The sequence below is a fragment of the Sceloporus occidentalis genome, unplaced genomic scaffold (assembly GCF_023333645.1).
Source record: "Sceloporus occidentalis isolate IW3139 unplaced genomic scaffold, rSceOcc1.0.p SCAF_13, whole genome shotgun sequence".
Taxonomy (NCBI): Eukaryota; Metazoa; Chordata; class Lepidosauria; order Squamata; family Phrynosomatidae; genus Sceloporus; species Sceloporus occidentalis.
In genome coordinates, this window is record NW_028316993.1 from 8,088,405 (window position 1) to 8,103,442 (window position 15,038).

The window sequence follows — 15,038 nt, forward strand, 5'->3', positions numbered from 1 at the left end:
GTAGCATAAAATACTCTAACCTCCAAGCTATTGGAAAATGCTTCTTTCCTTCTCACAGAAGTCTATAGTATCTTCTCACTTGTCCCTCCTTTCTTGTAAGTGAAGTGCACACTCTGGAATAAATCTCTCCTATGGATTCCTATTTATAGGACTTTATTGTAAGAGTAAGGTATGGGATTGACATCCTTATCAAAGCATAAAACTGCTGCTGGTCACACCCAAAAGTCTCCAGCCAACTTTTTATCTTTATTGATTTCCTCTTCAGACTTTTGGACTGTCCTTAGCATAGCCAGATCTCCAAAGTGTTTCACAATGATGCCTTTCCACTTTGTTCTTGGAAGGATGTGTGCATTTAGGTGAGAGAGAGGAGGGCGGGAAGAGAAAGATTGCAAAAGACGACGTTTCCTTCTCTTTTTTAAAAGAACGTTTCCTCCTTCCCTATTGCAGATCCTTCTTCCTGCTTCATAAATGTCAATGGAGGGAAAGGGTTTTAGTAACAGAAATCAAGGGCCCTTTCAATTGCTAATCATAGGATTTCATAGTTTTTTGTGGGTTTTTCGGTTTTCACCTCCTGAGAATTGTTTGGTCTGTAACGATAGAGAAAGCATAAAGTCTTCTTCCCATGCAGCTAAGAAACTAGACTCAGTTCTACAAACAATCCCTTTGCAAAATGAATGCATCCAGTGTAGGCTTCAATTTGGATGAGGTAAGCCAGGTTATTTAGGCTGAGCGATAAGCTCCTTGCAAACTTCCTTTTAGCAACACTTTCTCTATTTTATAGTCATAGTATTAAAATCCACTAGCTCTCAAGCTATGGAAAAATACCCGCGTTTCTCCCACAGACACCAAGCAGTTATCTTCTCACCTGACTCAGAATTGCCTCTTCTTTTCTTCAGGTGAAAAAGTCCCTGGTACACGCCGAGTCCACAAACTATGAGCCTGGATTTTAAAAGATATCAGCAGGATCTCTAGGCACTTTCCACTAAAGCAATAAAACCTTTTCTGCTAGCCCCTGTTCACCCACCATCTGCCTTTGATAGCCATTCATATCACTCCTTTCATATCTGTGTTTTTAATTGACCTTAGCACTGCCACTCAAATGTATCTGTGTGCTAGGCTAGGCAATATATATATATATATATATCTGCCCTTTTGTACCTTATTCTTGGAAAGGTCTGGGGTTATTATCACCAGAAGTTCTTTAATGCAAAAGGAATTGTTCACAGGTGCAGGATTATTTCATTGAAAGGGAGAAATTTAGAACTCTCTTATTGGATCAGATCATTGATAATGCTGGAAATAGGATACCTATGAACCCCAGACCAAACCTTTTGAAGCTCTAAACTACCTATTCTACCAACTTTTCCTGGTCATTGGAATATTCTTATCTTTCAGCTGCTGTCATGAAAACTGGTCACAGATATTGGTATTTAGCACAGGACATCCCAGATTGTCTGGGTCCACTCCATATCGGGTTGGAAAGATCTAAGAGCACCATCTTCCTCAGTGGATGATGTAGTTGGTCTGCTTGCTCCCCACTAGCCATGGACTGGTCATCAAGGGGGGGTCTGTCACAGTAAATCTGTAAACCCTTTTGTCACTTCTGAGTGACAAAAACACCAACTGAATTTAGGACAACCCCAAAATAGATGGATAGGGAAGCTGGCTTATTCTCCTTTGCCTTTGTTTTCAGTGTGTGAGAAGATACGCAGAGAGAGTAGGGGGAGAAAGGAGCAATTGGCAAACTCATTTAGTTTTGATCTTGGTATTACCTGGGTCCTTCACATTGTCTTCAGGTCTATGTGTCTGTCCCATGGGGAAGTTTCCTTAGGGAGCTGGGTATATTTAGCCTGGAGAAGGTTATGAGAGTCCTATTTAAATATTTGAAAGGATGTCTTACTGAAGATGGAGCAAGATTTTCCCCCCTGCAGTTCCAAAGAAGAGGATTCAAACTATAGGAAAAGAGATTTCACCTCAACATTAGGAAGAACTTCTTGACAGTGAGAGCTGTTCATCAGTGGAACATGCTTCCTTGGAGGGTGGTGGAGTCACCTTCATTGGAAGCTTTTCAACGAAGGCCGGATGGTCATTTGTTGGGAGTGCTTTGATTGCATATTCCTGCATGACAGGGGGTTGGATTTGATGGCCCTTGAGGTCTCTTCCAACTACAGTCAGCCCTCCCCATAGGCTTTGAGCCTATGTGGAAGGCAAGCCCCAGCAGATGTAATGGGGCACGTACCTGCACCATGCGCCCTGCACCGTGCCGCAAACATTGGCCTCATTATTTTCAATGGGGCTTGAGCATACACTCTTTTCTCCATAGGTGAGGGTGGGTGGGTCCAGAACGGATTCCCCCACATATGGGGAGGGTGGACTGTATATGGTTCTATGAGTCTATGATAATTCCCACAGACTTACCATATATACTTGACTATACATCGGCCTCATGTAAAAGTCAAGGGCAGGTTTTGGGGCCAAAATTATGGATTTTGCTATGACCTGTGGATAAGTCGAGGGTAAGACTTGGAGGTTCCTTCGGTGTGTACGTGCAGCAAAAGAAACACTAACTGAGGCTTTTTGTTTCATGATTTCAGTTTTCGTTTCATCCGTTACTCAGACAGTAGGTGGGAGAGGGACTCTGTTTAAAAGCAGTGAATCACTCAGTACTCTTTCTGCTTGGTGCAAGAAGAAAAGAAACTATCTTCCCACTGCGTGGGGAAATCTGAAAAAGCTGCTATCACATTACCATACTGACCCATAAATAAGTCCACCTGGGATTTTGGAGTCAATTTGGGGGCATAAAATTTTAGATTTATAGATGAGTATATATGGGTAAGTCCATTTACAAATATGCAATGCCCCAATAAGATTCCAGCCATTATATTCGTCACAAGTCCCACCTGGCTCAGGGCCATCCGCTTCCTTCTTCAGACAGAGATTGTGTTATGATATCGGTTTATCCAGTGTTCCAGCTTCTCTGCCCAAGTGATGGCACATTTATTGATGTCATGACAGGATTAGCAATCTTCTTTAGCAACCTACTGCCTAGGAAAAAACACTTCACCAGCCATTTCTTCTGCTGCTTGACTAATTTTGCTTTCCATTCATTTCCTTCTTCGTTTCCTTTCTGAACTGTTGCACTGAAAGACCAGATGAGATCAGGAGTTTTTTCTCCTTGGGATTCTCCTCTCTCCTTTTTTTCCTCGAGAGTCTTCCCACTTGCAGACCAAGTTTCTCCAGTAACTGGAGGCTGTTGATAGGATCATAGAATCAGAGAGCTGGAAGGGACCCCAAGAGCTATTTAGTCCAGCCCTCAGCCAGTTCAGCAATCCACAGCTTAAGCACTCCAAAGAGGTGGCCATGAACCCGGTGCTTAAAGATCTCCGAGTCTTTCTGTCTCACTGCCAAACAATTCCTACCATCGAAAAGGTGTGGAACGCACACTCCAGCTTGTCAATCTTTCTCCATGTACAGGATCTAAACATCTACAACATTGTCGGTGTTGGTCAGATAGAGAAACCTAGAAAAGAAGGGGAGAAGGGAAGAAAGGAAGAACAGCTGGGGGAAAAGGCAAGAGAACGAAGGAGAGAAAACTGAGCTACAGGAACCGAGGAGGAAGAGAAGAAAAAGCAGCGGAGCAGTGAAAGAGCTGAGGGCAGACAGAGCAACATGAAAGTTGAAGGCTTTCATGGCAGGCATCCATAGTTTTTGGTGGGTTTTTTGGGCTATGTGGCCATGCCCTGGAATAATTTATTCCTGATGCTTGCATCTGTGGTTGGCATCTTCAAAGGGTGATCAGACAGAGCAACCTTGAGCCCTTTCACACTACACAGTTATAGCACTATGTTTCCACCTTGACTGCCATGGTTACATTCTGTAGCTTAGTGTGGCACTAGAGCTCCCTGGCTGAGGGTTCTTACCATGCCTCCCTAAACTGCAAATCCTAGGAATCCATAGGATGTTTCTATAACCATTTTAGTGGAATCATAGCACTATATTTTTGTAGCGTGAATGGATCTCTTTAGATCTATGAAAGCAAGTGAAATACAGTTACCAAAAGTCAGCAAATGATCGTTGGCATAGTTGGGAAGGTACCTTGACTTTAGCATATCAAAGATAACCATGTTAACCAAATCTCAAATTATGGCCTTCAAGTTCTGAGAGTTTCACAATTCTATGAAATATCCATTCCTTCAACCATGCAAAACAACAGGCTTTGCAGTACAATTTGAAATTAGGGACACTAAAGTTGCCTCTTTCATTAGCATCATGCAGTGTTTTATATTTTATTCTGGGTTTCTTTGTCTGCCAGACAAATTTCAAAAGCAATTTCTGCCACTGCACGGCAAGCGTTCCATTTTGTATAACAGGGATCATTTGAAAGAGAAACAAAAGGCTTAGCAAATCATTTGCTTTTATTACTGCAATTCTACAATAATATTGCAGGGTTGAACATCTCAAGGAACTCTTGCGAAACTGATGTGGATTGGAAACAGAATGGCCCGTCTAGCTATCCCTAGATTTCATATGTTTCATGTTTAGCTTGGCTATTTGCCTATTCAACTTCACGTGGTTGTTCCTCAAGCATGCTTCCCAGGCTTTGCTATCTGCCCTACCCTAACAGGTGAATTACTCATTTATGAAACATCACAGTTGTTAATATGGTTTTGTCAAGGCCATGACCACACATTTATAAAGACTGAGTCAGCCAACCTGTTGCACTATGTGAATACGTAAGCATCACAAGAATGTCACAAGTATCCAGCACTCTTTTTGAACAAAGAAAGTGACCATGTGTCATAGATTATCCCGGTGATTTCCCAGTGCTTGGGGGAAGTACGGAGCATGAAGCAATACAAAGGTACCATCTCCTAAGTTGCATCTGTGTGTTCTTTTCGCCACATGAGCCCTGAGAGCTCATGTACCCTCCAGTTCCATCTCCTGAACTCATATGCACTTTTACACTACACAAATATAGCCCTATGATTCCACTTTAATTGCAATGACCGCACCTTGTTGAATCCTTATGCTTGTAGTTTGGTGAGCCCTTAGAGTTCTCTGGATGAACGTTTTAAATGCCAATCCCAAAACCTCAGATCTCACGATCTCGGATCTCAGGATGTAGCCATGGCAGTTAAAGTGGAATCATAGTAGTGTAATTGTATAGTGTGAAAGGGCCTCTGACTTTCTTAGATTGCCAGGGAAAGTCTGAAAAGAAACTGTAAGCTGCATTTGGTTGAATTCAATTATAGAACGTCATAGACACCTAGAATTGGAAGAGACCACAAGGGCCGTCTAGTCCATACAAGAATACACAATGAAAGTACTCCCAACAGATGACCAAATTATTTTAAAAATATATTATTTATATCAAATAAATAAATATGCAGTATCCACTAAGTCCATGATATTAAGTGGCACTCATCAAAACACACGATTGCAAGAGAAGTAAGCACCGCTTGGAAGAGATACCTTTTGGATTACAGCTCCCAAAATGGGGACCCTAACAAACAATTCAGGGAGCGGCCGTTTTAAAAACGTAACCCTGGAAGTGGGAAGAGTTTGAACAAGTACAAACTGTAAGTGGAATATTTCACTTGGCAATGCTCCCTTCTGACAAGTGGCATTGCATTTAAAAAGGGAGAGATAATAAGAAGATAAGCTCTGGTGCCTCATGTTTTTCCTATGGACTGCACAGCCCTTCTGGTGGTGCTGGCATCCTGTTAGGAACAAATATACACACAGGTCTTCCTTATAGTTATGTTTATGTTTCTGACTTGTTTGTCTGTTGGTTGAGTGTATCTCGCTCTCATGAGGCAGACTATGAGGAAGCTGGTGGAGCTGGACTATGGAGGCCAGGATCCCAGCTACCCAGACACTTCAAGGACTATAAATTCCACCTGAGCTGTGAGTAAAATTAGGAACATAAACCAGTCAGTGGTTTCAGATAAAAGGTAGTCACAAAGGATCCAATCCAGTTAAGCAGGAGAGGAGGGGAACCATAGAGAACCTTTATCCAAAGTCACCCAGTAGGTTTCCATGGGTGGAATCCCAAGGATTCAAACCCTGATCCCGAGGGTTATAGTCCAACACTCAGACCACTACAACAGTGTGGGTCTCACACTTTCCTCTGCCTTCACACCTACTTTGCATCACAGACACGCCAATAAAGAGCCAACCAAATGAGGAATAAAAGAATGTTCTTTTATTTAATTTTTACATCTTTCTCCTTCTCCAAGGAGCCCAAGGAGACATAAATGGCTATTTCCTCATACCCCTAACCTTACAATAACCCTGCAAGGTTGTTTAGGCTGAGCAACTGCCTCACAGTCAAGTTCATGGTTGAATAGGAATCTGAACCCAAATCGGTCCAGATTGAATCAGCATCACAACAGTTGCCTGGGTAAAAATAATTACACAGATAAATACTAAAAACATCTTCTTTAATCTCAAGGGAATTAGGTAAGGTCTCAAAAGATCTCCAGACAAGGAAGTTGGGGAGGGAGGGAGGCAAGTTCTTTGAATGGAATAGCCAGTTGGTGAACAAGGTTTTGGTATCAAGTAGCAAACAAGATTAACTGTATACATGTACACTAAATTGGTAATTACACACATATATTCATATGTCAAAACCATCAACACACATTCAGGCAACAATGGCTAGGGCCAGCATGCCCCTTAAAATGGTCAGATTTATATACGCTCTTTTTGTTGTCCTCATGGCAGCCACTCACTTGCTAACACATTATTGCATTCATTATGAAGAGAAGCTGGAAGTTTGTATGCCACTGAAAATCTCTGTTGGGTTCCAGTTTTTCTACTTGCAGGAAAGAACACTACTAAAGTGATCCCAGCGGAGAGTCACGAAGGCAAAACAATGGCTACCGTAAGCCAGGGTCATTGCATGGATTATCCATCACAATTGTTTTCATATGTAATGCCCAAACAACAGTTTAGCTACTGCAAAATGTCTTCAAATCCACATACTTCCTACTGGTCTTTTTCTTTCTTTATCATATTCTGGTTTGGGCAAGCTATAATTTCTTGCAAGAGCCTACCGCTGTCAATGGCAGTTTGTGCAAAAAACAGGATAGCCTGTTTTTCTCTTCTGGGGCAGAGAAAAATAGTATGTTGTTTCCCCACAACGTATGTTGTCTGTGGTTTCGACACCACAGAAAGCAGAGGTTTGCTCTAGCTGGAACAGGAGGCAACACATTGGACATGAAATATACTGAGGATGGTCAAACCATGAGATCTGGCCACTGCATTTGAACTGTCACAATCAACTCACTTTAGTTCATTGTACCATCATTCTGATACTCCAAACACAGCTGCATGTCACCCAGCTATATGATACAAAACCAGCCATTCGCAGTTCTTCAAGTAGGGGATAGTGGGATTTATTTTACTGTACTATTTGGTTTTAATGATGTAAGCCGTCTCGATCTTATGGAGAGGCAGGATAGAAATCAAATTTATTATTGTTGCTATTATTCCTCCAGTTCAGAGTCAATCGTTTTGTGAGTCAGCACTAGCAGCATACCTAGTGAAACAAAGGAGAGAAGGACAATGTTTTAAGTCTGCCAAGGTAAACCAATGTGAGATACACCCTCTTTCTATGAAGGAAGGTGCCAGACCTGCACAACATGGATAAGCAACATGTACAAATGTCTTTGCCTCTATATGTCCTTGCTGGTTTCTTAGGAAGAATTCAATGGCGGTGATCACTGTTTGATATTGGAACTGACTACCTTGGAATGTAGTGCAATCTCCTTCACTGGAGATATTCAACCAGAGCATAGATGGCCACTGTCAGGGATGCTTTAGCTGTGGATTTCTGTGCTGGCTAGAGGTTCGGGCAGATGACACTTGGGGTCCCTTATAGCTCTATGATTCTATGATTTGAATCTATTCAAAGGCTTTTTCCCAGTACACTACAATTCCACTTTAACTGCCTTGGTTCCATTAAATGGAATCCTGGGATTTGCCGTTTAAGGAGGAGCATTTAGAATGATCAGTCACAGAGCTCTGGTATCCTAGTAAGCTATGAACCCAAAAATTGCACAGGATCCAGCTATGGCAGTTGCAGTGGAATCATAACTGTGCAGACTGTGAAGATTATTGCACTGCTTTGAAACCGTCCCCAGAAATGGCATCCCCTGGAGCCCGATGGGAACCCGATGGGAACATGCGGCGGCGTTCCACTGTGTGGTAAACTAGCATTCTGGGCCCCATCAGGTTCCCGTCACACTCCATGCTCGCCTCTGTCAGAACGCACTGGGGAACGTTTTAACCCCAATGCAATAATCTTCTGTGAAAGGGCCCTAGGAAATGCAAAGACGTCCTGTGCCAAGACAATATGTACAACAGGCAGTTTTGAAAGAAGTCTTAGGGTGCAGTTTCCAGTGATCTCTGGGTGCAAGTAAATGCTGGAACTACTTTAAGGCAGAAAAAAACCCTGTCCTGTTGAAAGTCCTGGGCCAAACAAAGCACAACTCACCAGTCATGGTGAACAAAGCAATGGAGGCCCAGCCCAAGCTGTATGATGAACCAAATATGACTAAAAATTCTGAGTAAGCTTGAGAACTCCTGTAAACGGCTGTGAATACAGACATGCCAATCATGTTGAGAAAACCTATAACCAAACAGAAAAACAAAACAAAAGAGAATGTATGTTAAAATAATACTGGGCATCCACCAGCTCCAGATCCCACCCCATTTGAAAGAACCTATGGGAAACCCAGCTTGCACGCTTGCTTGCTTTCTGGCATTTATTTATCTTCTCGTGACTTCCCAAGGCCCCCAAAATGATGTATGGTGAATATATACACTTCAGAGATGAAATATGTAGCCACAAAAACGAGGACCTAGAGATTCATAGAGAGGTGGTCTTTCAGGTAAAAAAATGTAGTGGGTCTTTATTTGCATTCCCCCTCCCCACACACACACACACTATCATGGGGGTCCTGTGCCCCTAACCCCTGTGAATGTGGAGGGCCTATTGTAGTTGTAAAAGAGAGACAGAGGTGGTTATCATCAGCACGTTGATGACACCCAGACCCCAAACTCTACATCTCATAGAAAAAGGTGATCCTTACCAAAGTGAAAAGGGAACAGTGGCAAAGTAAAAAGCAGGAAGAAGCTGCCTTATCTAGTTCTATATTGTCTAAATTGATTGCTTTTCTTCAGCATTTCAGATAGGAGTTTTTCCCCCAGCCACACCTGGAGATGCTGGGAACTCAAAATGTCCTCTCTTGAGTGCACAGAGCCACAGTTCTTATATCTAAAACAATCCATTTGCAGAAATTACCTGCGATGAAGCTCAAGCAGGCAGCAACTGGGATCATCAACAAGCCGAATAATTCCAAATTTTCAAAAGAGATACAAATACATAGCAAAGAAATGAGTCCACAGACACAAGCGATCAACAGGAAACCTCGAGTCAGGTGGATATGCGGAGCTATGATCCAGAAAAGAAAGCATTATAAACAACAAAGTTGATGGCTGATGTCATCCCCCCCCCCTCACCATTTTTGTGTCTCTTCAAGTCTTCACTCACCATTTATAAATTGTTTTAGCCTCAAATGCCCCTAAGGGGCATGGGGACATCTTTTTTTTTCATGCTTTAGGCCCTTTCTGTGCCTTCTGATATCCAAAACAGCACTTTTTCCCCCTACAAGAAGTCAATTTTGGGACACCTCATTGGAAAAAACCTTGGGCCCTATGGGGGAAACGATGTGGCACATTGCTTATAAGCAGTCATGCAAAACCAGATCAGGGGATCTGGTTTTGCATGACTGAACCACTGTGTAATCTTGGGCCATTCGCTGGACTTTATCACACTAGGCTTGCAAGGTGCCCCAGTAGCATTTGTGTAGGAAATGCAAATATAAGGGAGAAACAGATGGCGGGTAAGGAGCCACTTGCACATCACACCCCAACTCAGCTGTTTCCCGGTGCAAAAGGGAGCAGCATAAAATTGCTTCCCTTTGTGCCGGGAAAAGGGTGCCCTTGCCACTGCTGCAGCGGTTTTTTGCATTTCTCCGGTGGGCAGTCAGGCGGGCGGCGTGACACCGGATTGGGCGCAGAGTCGGGGCATGCACCATGCGGTCACCATGCCCCCACTCCACCAGGATACTGTCCCTCCCTGCCCTAACCCCTTCCCAGCTTAGATTTAGAATCCCAAATTCCTATAAAACTAGCATATTTTTTTATTTAATGATCCTAAGTTTTGCAGGCCTGTGTAATCAATAAATAAAAGGCACTTATTAGTGTCTCACATAGTATGTGTTTCGGGGTTCTGCAACCAAGCTGGTTGGAGAATTTGGGGGGCAGACTTTCAAGGAATGAGGAGGCTGAGATACAAAACATCTGGATTTTGGGTTTGGCAAAAAGCCTCGAGGGTTTTTTTTAATTTGGGGAAAAGATTAGGGTTTGGGAGGGTTTCAGGCCCATAAATTGGGAATGAAGGGACTATGTGCAGGCCATGCTTTGCCTACTCCTGCTTTATGTATTGTTTGATTTAAATACTAATATTTGCTTTATTCTTTGTCTTGTCCATTTACAGTGAGCCCTCTGTATCCACAGATTTTTTTTTTTATCCACAGTGTCAAGGATCCATGGTTTGAAAATATTTTTAAAATATACACATTCCAATAAGCAAACCTTGATTTTTCCATTTTATATAAGGGACCTCATTTTACTATGCCATTGTATTTAATGGGACTTGACCATCTATGGATTTTGGTATTTACAGGGGGTCCTGGAACCAACCCCCAGTGGATACCAAGGGCCCACTGTATCTCAATCTTGTATGCTTTCTTATAGTGCTGGCCGTAGACTACAATAAAGATTGATTGACTGATTGACATATACATTTAGTGAATGCATTTTGAAAAGTGGCTTCTAAGAAGGTTACCACACCGGGAATAAAACGTTCCCCGATGCATTACAACAGGCACGAGTGGGACTGCGCAGGAGCGTGATGGGAACCTGATGGGGCCCAGAACGCTAGTTTACTGCACAGGGAACGCTGCCGTCGCCGCCACGCGTTCCCATCGCGTTCCCATCAGGCTCCAGGGGATGCCATTTCTGGGGATGGTTTCGAAACAGTTCCCAGAAATGGTGTCCCCTGGAGCCCGATGGGAACGTGATGGGAACGTGCGGTGGCGACGGCAGCGTTACCTGTGCAGTAAACTAGCGTTCTGGGCCTCATTGGGTTCCCATCATGCTCCGTGCATGGCCCCGCTCGTGCCCGTTGTAACACATTGGGGAACGTTTTATCCCCGGTGCGGTAACCTTCTAAGTCTCTAACAACACAACATGATGCAGGTGATGTCTAACTCTAAGAATAATTACAATCAAATCAATTTCAGTTCAATTCTGGCTTTACTATGGAAAGAACCCTGGCCAAGAGCTTGACATTCTGGCATTTGCCCGTCAATATTTGATAGCAGTGACAGATGTCTTACCTAACGAATGAAACTCATAAGCGGTGCATATTGGATCCATGCAGATTCTCCAGAGGCCGCTATGGACCAGGCCTTTGGGGGTTGATTCCAGCACCCAGTAAGAGGTGCTCAGGGAAGTGATTTCCATCAGGAGGCTACCTGCACAGCAGATCCCACTGCTGATCTTCATGGGGTCTGAAAGGAAGGGATTCTCATCCACTGACTCATCGCTACATTCACCTGTCCCCAAGGAAGCGGTGGTAGTTTCTCTGTGTGAAGGGAGAGATAGAGGCATCATCACTAACAGAGTACAGAAGTGTTACTTTTTCAGATGACAACTCACAGAACTTTCCAGCCAGCATAGTAGGGGCCAACGGCTGGGAGATTCTCAGCATTTCAGTCTTTAAAAGTCTCTATTCCAAGCGCTTGGCTGAATTATAATAATGCATGTGTTCATGTTAGCCAAAATGACTCAGGGGAGGCCATCATACTTTAAATGTATCATGAGATAGCCTGACTTACTGGAAAAGATCATAATGTGGGAGGTGATAGGAAAAGAGTTAGACCACATTACAGATGGCTCAACTCAGTCAAGAAAGGCTGCATCTACACCGCAGAATTAATGCAGTTTGACACTGCTTTAATTGCCACAGCTCGATGCTATGAAATTCTGGCATTTGTCATTTTGTGAGACATTTAGCCTTCTCTGTCAGAGAGCTCTGGTGCCCCAACAAGTTAGAAATAAGATGGAGCCATGGCAGTTAAAGTGGTGTCAAAGTGTATTAAATCTGCAGTGTTGCAGCAGATGAAATCATGTCCCTGGGTTTGCAAAACATGAGCAGAGCTGTTAATAACAGGGTCTTGTGGCAGTCTCTCATTCATAAGGCACTCCATAAGTCAATGCCAAGTTGCTGGAACAGACAGACAGACATTATTCTTCAGCAATTTCCTTCTTGAAGGAAGCAGTAAACAATTTTAGCCACTTTCTTCCTGCTGTGAGAAAGTCTTCCAAAACCGTACAGGTTTTGAAGGCTATTTCTAGTTTGGGACTTTTTGTGCCCAAAAGCAGGAGGTGGTTTGGTTTTTGGTTAAAAATAATTTTTCAAATACTCTTTCCATTCCTAATAAGTATTCTTAGAAATAATAGATATATGCATAAATATACTCTGGTACTCCAGTTCAAGTTGCACCTGTGGTCTAATATGCAGTGCAGAATTAATGCAGTTTGACACCGCTTTAACTTTCATGACTCTGTGAAATCCTGGGATCTGTAGTTAGTTGTGGCACCAGAGCTCTCTGACAGAGAAGGCAAATATCTCACAAAACTACAGCTCTGCCACCATTGTATCTGTCCCTACTCTACCAAGAGGTAAGCCAACCAGGTGGACAGGTGGCACCCAACAACCTTCTTAAACCTGGATCCATACCCTGACACCCTCACTGCTCTTACAGTTTGGTGAACATGGGTGGATCTATCTTTATACACAAAAACACACAACATTAGGGCTTGCCAGGTCTCTGTTTGGTACAGAAATTGAGAGGGAAGAGCCTTAGAGTTATGCCTGGCACACTGGGGTGAAGCTGGATAGAGCAGCAGTGTGGTTTAAATGCATATGACAGGTTCATGGAGTGGCATATGGGGCTAGGTGCAAATAAGGACCAAGCAGAGACCCACCTCTCCCCCTCCCTCCAATTGCACTCTTACTGATAGAAGCCTTAGGAACTAGAGTCATCCCTTCCGTCTCACACACACACAGACACACATAAGGGGTTGTCCCTCAGCCACACCTTACTGCATCTGCAGGTGTTTCAACTAAAGAGGAAGGCCGGCGTGATGGAATTTTATCCATTCCAGGGAATAGATGGAGGATGGAGGAACAGCGATCTCTTTCTGAATCTCTTTCTGGTTTCCTTGGCTACAATCTCTGTCCCATCCACTGCCAAGAGGTGGGAATTCTGACCAATCGGGTTCTTTGGACCAGCCACCTTCAAGGGTTCCGGCCAATCGGATTTGTGGTACCCAACAATGGAAAGAGCTGTCATCTCTCCTCATCTTTTGGAAGCATCCCGCACCTTTCTGCACATCTCTTGCATGAGCAAATCCCAACCCAGTCCCAGTCCCTGAGAAGGAATGGCACAAAGGTCTAATGGAATGGGGGGAAAGATCCTACCATCTGCTGGCTAATAGTTGACTGAAGATTCTGAGAGATGTAGCCCGGCCTTGTAGTACTTCTAATACCCAACTATGTCATTGCAGTGAGATGCAAGTATGTGAAGAGCTGCACAATTGACTGTCAGAATATAATTGCATCAAATCCTGGGATATGTAGTTGATGAGGCATTAGAGCTTTCTGGCTGAGAATTCTAAAATAAACTGAGAATCCCACAATCCCATGGGTAGTATTTTGTTTTTCCAGTTAGGGGGGAAAAAAGACTTGGGGGCTGTGTAGACCAGCATCTTTGGCCAGCCTGGGCATGGCATCTACATGACACACACCCTGACTTTGCCACCAGGCTTGCATGGCATCTACACAACGCACCACAAGGCATGGCATCTACACGACACACATCCTGACTCTTCCCTCAGGCCTGCATGACACCACTCGCTGCACCACATGGTGAGTGGCGTCACGGCATTCCTCTGGTGCTACATCTAGATGACACAGTGGAAAACTGCAGCGCCGGTGGCTATGGTGCCTTTTCCAGGGCGCAAAAAGGAGCCGCAAAAAGCAGCGCCAGAGGAATGCCGTGACGCCACGCACCATGTGGTGCAGCGCGTGGCATCATGCAGGCCTGGGGGCAGAGTCGGGGTGTGTGTTGTGTAGATGCCATGCCCAGGCTGGCCAAAGATGCCAGTTTGCACAGCCTCCAAGTCTTTACCCCCCCCCCCCCCCAAGCTGGTAAAACAAAAGACTACCTATGGGATTGTGGGATTCTCAGGCTTCTTTTTGTGCCGTGGATCAGGGCCGCAGCGTGCAGTTTCCACGGCCCCGATCTGGTGGGGAAAGAAACTTACACACTAGAACATCATGCAGTAAGACACAGAGAAAGCGGTTACTCTCCGGTTCAGTTTCGCCTGTGTTTTCTTGTGCGATAAGTCTTGCAGTTAAAGTGAAATCATAGCACTATAATTACGTAATGTGAATGGACCCTCTGCTTATTATGGAATTTGTTTCCTTTAAGCCAGCTTTGGAATAGACATGTCTCCCAAACATTGGGCCCAATCTGACTGAACAGTGCCTTCACGTTTTCTCAGTACTGTACTGCTTGCATCTTCTGTCTCAGAACATGCCTCATTCACTGAAATTTGCAGAGAAGCCTGGACCTAGATTACTGTTCCTTAGAACAGTGCTGTTCAGGTTATCTGCAATGTGGGATCGGCAATATTTTCCCATAATGTGCCAGGGACTGGTACAATATTTTGCCCTATTGACTATATTTTAACTTTTTTATGATATGATTTTTTAAAAAGCTGTATCTGTCTTAACTTCTGTAAGCTACCTTGAGTCCTAGACCGAGAAAAAGGTGGGATAATAACAACAAGAATGACAATGATGATTTCTAGTTGCAAAGCCATTTTGCTCAGCA

General features: G+C 43.7%; 1 protein-coding gene across 4 annotated transcripts; it reads right to left on the bottom strand.

The window, feature by feature from the left end:
• Positions 1-6,254: 6,254 nt before the first annotated feature.
• LOC149304812 (protein NKG7-like) lies at positions 6,255-15,027 on the bottom strand. 4 transcript variants are annotated; one of them, XM_089478860.1, is made up of 5 exons: positions 14,952-15,027; positions 11,472-11,719; positions 9,311-9,460; positions 8,501-8,635; positions 6,255-7,543 (listed from the first exon to the last, which is right to left on the bottom strand). In XM_089478860.1, the coding sequence occupies exons 2-5, from the start codon at positions 11,638-11,640 to the stop codon at positions 7,491-7,493; spliced, it is 507 nt and encodes a 168-aa protein (XP_089334986.1). In that variant the 5' UTR covers positions 11,641-11,719; positions 14,952-15,027; the 3' UTR covers positions 6,255-7,490. The 4 variants fall into 4 exon arrangements, with proteins under 4 accessions (XP_089334986.1, XP_089334985.1, XP_089334983.1 ...); XM_089478859.1 differs by lacking the exon at positions 14,952-15,027 and adding an exon at positions 13,239-13,370 and having other exon boundaries at positions 11,610-11,719; XM_089478857.1 differs by lacking the exon at positions 14,952-15,027 and adding an exon at positions 13,239-13,370.
• Positions 15,028-15,038: the final 11 nt, after the last annotated feature.

Excerpts from the sequence above, each read along its gene's own strand:
- LOC149304812 (XM_089478857.1), bottom strand. The coding sequence starts at position 13,300 with ATGGATAAAATTCCATCACGCCGGCCTTCCTCTTTAGTTGAAACACCT. Across the intron at positions 11,720-13,238 it reads ACACCTGCAGATGCAGTAAG|AGAAACTACCACCGCTTCCT; the intron begins GTGTGGCTGAGG and ends CCCTTCACACAG. Across the intron at positions 7,544-8,500 it reads TGCTTTGTTCACCATGACTG|GTATGCTGCTAGTGCTGACT; the intron begins GTGAGTTGTGCT and ends TTGTTTCACTAG.